The sequence below is a fragment of the Sesamum indicum genome, linkage group LG4 (assembly GCF_000512975.1).
Source record: "Sesamum indicum cultivar Zhongzhi No. 13 linkage group LG4, S_indicum_v1.0, whole genome shotgun sequence".
Classification (NCBI taxonomy): domain Eukaryota; kingdom Viridiplantae; phylum Streptophyta; class Magnoliopsida; order Lamiales; family Pedaliaceae; genus Sesamum; species Sesamum indicum.
The window spans coordinates 12,771,976-12,777,013 of NC_026148.1; the positions used below are offsets into that span (position 1 = coordinate 12,771,976).

General features: G+C 33.6%; 1 protein-coding gene across 1 annotated transcript; it reads right to left on the reverse strand.

The window, feature by feature from the left end:
* LOC105160881 lies at window positions 270-3,238 on the reverse strand. The gene is made up of 4 exons (XM_011078384.2): window positions 2,896-3,238; window positions 2,523-2,806; window positions 712-836; window positions 270-598 (listed from the first exon to the last, which is right to left on the reverse strand). Exons 1-3 carry the CDS (start codon window positions 3,185-3,187, stop codon window positions 771-773), a joined length of 642 nt encoding a protein of 213 aa, XP_011076686.1. The 5' UTR covers window positions 3,188-3,238; the 3' UTR covers window positions 270-598; window positions 712-770.

Below are 5,038 nucleotides of genomic sequence, written 5' to 3' on the forward strand. Positions count from 1 at the left end.
TGATGTGTATGCTAATACGAAGCATACGATGAATGATTCATTTCAAACAGAAATTCAAAATACTTTGTAGTACAAAATTACTGAAACAAGAACAGTGAATTTATTATTATGAATTTGAAATCTTTAGCTATAAATCCATCAGTCCAAACACAACATAAGCAAGAAATGAAATTTCTACTATTTTGCTGAAAGATTAGTTTTAGTTTTCTGTGGCAACAACAGAACTAGATTCTTGGCATGAAATTTAGTCTGTTCTCAACTCTGAATGATTAGGATATAAAATCAAATTTCAATTTCTCCCATAAATGAACCCTGCGGTAGCATAATCTCACCATAATTTATATGAGAACACCTGCAGCAGTTCTTGGAAATTCACATAATTCTATATATTTACATGTAATCGACACCACTCTGTGGACTCACTACTGCCTAAACACTGAAACTGACCACCAATACATTATACACGTATCCGTATATATTATACACTATACACGTATGCATATACGTTTACAAAAATGCCGTATCTACTCCTAGTCTATGGCTTGTGTAACTCTGCAACTTCAGTTGGCATCAGGCTACCGATCTCCTTTGGATGAAACTGCAAAAAGCAGGGAAGTCGGAAAAGCCAGAGTCAGTTAAAACACATCGAAAACTTTGAACAACTTAGTTTATGTATTTTGGTAAAACAAAGGAAGATTTTCTACTATGTACCTGAAACCTGAATCTGAGGAAAAAACGGACAGGTTAGAACAAATAGGTTGGTTCATTTTTCACTTTGCTCGTGCTTCTTGGAGTATTTTCTGATATCTCGGAAATCCATTCTTGCAAGCGGAGACCTGCAGCCATGTGACAAAAGGTTTATTAGACTTTGTCCAAGACAAAGGAATTGGCCGTCTTCTCCGTCAGTGTTTATTAAGTAAGACATAAGTTTGTAGATCAGAGTTGACAAATAAGCAAAAGAGAACAAAGAACAACAAATGCTTGCATTTGACAAGGTCAGCAGTCAACTGAAACTTGTTTTAATTATTTGGTTAATGTGTATAGAAGGCGGTAAAATTTGAAATTATAGAAAAAGAGGGGAGACGGCAACTGCTCAATCCAACCCGTATTGGGTCCGTCCGTCTCTATCTTGGGCGGTGCATAGTCAAGATTCTAGTAACTAGACTTGAGCAGAATCCATTCATGAAGTACAATATTCCATGGTTCTTTCAGCCTCTGCTTTTTGAAATTTCTATGAAAACCCCCAGCTTTTGCCTCAACAGCATACACACCACACAGAGAATGAGACTTATGAAAAAAGGTTGAGGTAGATTCTGTCTTCATTGAGACTTTCCAACAAACAAGTGGAGGATGCCATACTTTTGAGAGAGAGACTTCTAAAAAAACAAACAACTCTTTTCTAGGAATCCTTTTCCTTTTTGTGTTTCTTTAGGACAATTAACTAAGTGCTCATATGCCGCATTCATATTTCTACGTGACCAACACATTGCATTTTCTATTTCAAATCCTATTATATCTTTACCTCATTTAACTTTCACATGTATAAAGATTACGTCATTTATTTTATTTAAAAAGATACATATCAAATAAAGCAAAAAGATACAATAAAATTTAAAATAGAAAATTCAATCTACTCGAATAATATGCTCTTAACAACACTTTCTTTACTTTTTCCACCACATAAAATTTCAAAATTGACACATATGATCATCTAAGTTTCAATTAAAAGAGTTTCCTAACATACTCAATGGGAACTCGACTTACTATCTCTGAGTTCCTAAAGCTTCAAATCAATGAATAATTAGGTTGGTGGATATAGTAAGAGTTCAACTCGAGTAGTCAAGTCATCATCGTTAGATGGAACTTAAGTCATTTTTAGACTACTACACCAAGAAGAACATAACCCTTTATTTCAATCTTAAATGAAGTTAATGTTTGCATATTGCATCGATATACTATTATTTATTTAATAAAATTTATATTTACTGAACAAAAAAAAAAAAAATATTTGTTTGAACCTCTATATCCCAATAAAAATAGTGGGTCCCACAACACACCTCACACTTGCATCACCAAAGATTTTGGCCCACCTCAAGACCATAATGCATGCGTCACTATAAAATTTAAAATTAGAAATTGGGACAAAAAATATCTCATCTACACATTAGTTTTTCTCAATATTTTTAAAATAAATTATATCGACACTTTATAAAATTAAATTTAATAATATAGATGCTCGTTATCCTTTTAAAAAAATTATAAAATTTAATTCTTGATATTGTAATTATAATTTTAATCGATACAATACATGGAACCCTTCTTTAGGGGTAATTTGTTATTTTGTTAATATGTAAAAGGAGTGGATAGTTGTATAATTAAACCTGAACAGTACGAGGTAACTTATTCTAAAAGAATTGAAAATTCAGCTTGTGAAATGACTGAAAGCCCCTAAGGCGAAACTTCTGCTTAGCTGGGAAATGGGAATAGAGTGGAGAGAGAGACAGAGAGGGAGATTGACTTACAGCTTCGATATCAATCTTGTATACCAGAAGCTTTCTCCTCTCCCTACAGCTGGTCCTGTACGCCACCACTACGTGGCCGATCGCCAGCCCCAACGACGAAACGAACAGTGCCGCCTCCATTGCTCTCACGTATCCGCCTTTCGAGTGACTACTGTAGCTGCTCATCATGAACACGTACGAAGCCTTCAACGAAACAAACACCAGCGACGCCGCCGAGCACACGGTGGCGATCGCCAAGTACGGCCCCCTTGACAGCCGTGGCCCGTCACAGAAGCTGTAAACACCTGTAACCAGAAGAGAAAATTTAGATAAATTTAAAAGTGGGATTTGCTTTAAAAAAGTAAAGGAATTGGGGGGGCGCTCCGATTCTTACATAATATGATGGCGGAGCGGATGATGGAGACGAGGGGGATATCGATGAGGGAGTAACGAAAGTCGTAGTTGCTGAGGTGAGAAGAAAAGGTCTGCAGATTGAGCGAGGAAGGGGAGAGGGAGGCGGACAAGAAGGCGGAGGGGAGAAGGGCGTCGGCGACAGCGAGGAGAATGGGGGCGGAGAATAACAGCAGAGAAATCAACATGGTGATCAAGAAAAACAGGGTTTTGATCCATCTGGGAACCACGAACGCTACTCTGTTCAAGGTCTTGTCTTCTTTGAGGAACCCCATCTTCTCTCACCCAGCTTCAATTCAATCACTGCCTCTGCTGTGCGTGTGGCGTATCAGGTATGGGAAGAGAAGGTGAGTGGAAGAAGAGGGGGTTTTGATTTTGATTCTGATTTGAGGTATGGAAAAAGAGGAGGGTTGAGGAAGTTAGAAGTGTAGACGCGGAAGGTGGTGCTGGTCAAATAGGGGAGGCGTCGTTCCCTCTCTCTCTCTAGGATTACTTTCTCTCTCTTTGTAAAAAATTGGGTGTGTGGTGTGTGGACTTTTTAACTGCAATACCGAATAAACTTCTCGGCGGCCATCCACTACCTCTACGCCCATGCCTTATTTTCGCCGGTTGAATTCCAAGTGAAACATCATTCCAACTTTCCAACACTTGCCACTTCTTTTCTTTTTAAATTAATACATCATAATTATATTATAAATTTTAAATTTTAATAATCACTGTCGATTATTTATAATTAATCAATCATTATTGTAAAACTACATCAGCATCGAAATTTTGAAATAAAATACTAATTAAAACCTCGAAATAAATTGATTAATAATTGAATTCTAAATTAAGTCCATCACAAATTTTAACTTTTCTTATTTCAAAGACAACAAATTGCATGAGCGTCCATTATAAATTTAGGTCTTATGTATTTTCGTGGCTCGATTCAAAATAAATATAAATTTATTTATTTTTCTTTTTAGATGAATATATTATAGTTATATCATGAATTTTAAATACTAATGATTATCAATATATTAGTATCAACGTTGATTGTGTATAATAAATTGATTATTATTATAAAAATAAATAAATAACTATTATTATTATAATAAAATAATATTTATATATTGATAGAATTTAAATTATTTACTGATTTTCAATTTTACCAACTAAATTAAAAATCGTGGAGGATATTGCGAGTTTTTAATCACATGAAAAGCATGCAGCCTAAAGGAGTTCCTAGACGATTCGGTAATTTATAGGTTGTATTATAATATTAAATGTGTATATATATATATATATGCATATATGAAAGTCAATTAGTGTAGACTTAATTTTATATGGTAAAACTAAGATTTCACTAGATATGAAATATCATCCTTTTAATAAAAAAGGAAATATTGGGCACAAAAAATTGGAAAATTGTAATCCGGATCCAGTTCGGAAAATTTGAACCAATTATACTATAAATATAATATACTTATCGTGTGATTGTTGTACAGTTCAGAAAAAGTGATCAATCGTATAACAAGTATGATCACTTACTTTGTAGTTGATTTAGTTCGTTCGAATTTAATTCGAACAAGAATTTTCTCAAAAAATTTAAGTCTTCAGTTTAAAATTGTTGTCAATTATGTGTGTGCAGTGACAAAAAAATTTATTGTGTCACTGTGCTGATTTTGATAGTTTTAATAGTGATACTATTTAAGTAAATATTGTGTTACTAATTAAAATAATTAGTAAACAAAAAAAATGTGTATTAAGTTGTCATTAATTATAGACGATTAGTGACGAATGTATAGTAATAATCAGGGCTTGGTGATGTCGCTCGTATGAGTTTGTATCCAGATGATATCTTCGTATGTTAATTCAACAATTCACAGCTTATATTGGTAAAAATTCATATGGTGGCATCGAATTTTCCCGTCAATAGATACAATCATCACTAAGTTGTATGCATAATTAATTGTTTGTAGTGATAATTTTATGCATAATTGTATCTAATATTAATTTATGTTGTGGGTATTAACAACTTTGATTATATAAGTAGTAAACATAAAAAGGATTCAATTATTCTTTAACTTTGTTTTATAATGATTGAATACATGTGAGTAGTTATTATTAGTAGTGTTTTGTTT

Bases quoted from the DNA above. Each gene is read 5' to 3' on its own strand.
- LOC105160881 (XM_011078384.2), bottom strand. From the start codon at position 3,187: ATGGGGTTCCTCAAAGAAGACAAGACCTTGAACAGAGTAGCGTTCGTG. The intron at 2,807-2,895 runs GTAAGAATCGGA...TTCTGGTTACAG, and splicing joins CCGCTCCGCCATCATATTAT to GTGTTTACAGCTTCTGTGAC. The intron at 837-2,522 runs GTAAGTCAATCT...ACATGGCTGCAG, and splicing joins ACAAGATTGATATCGAAGCT to GTCTCCGCTTGCAAGAATGG.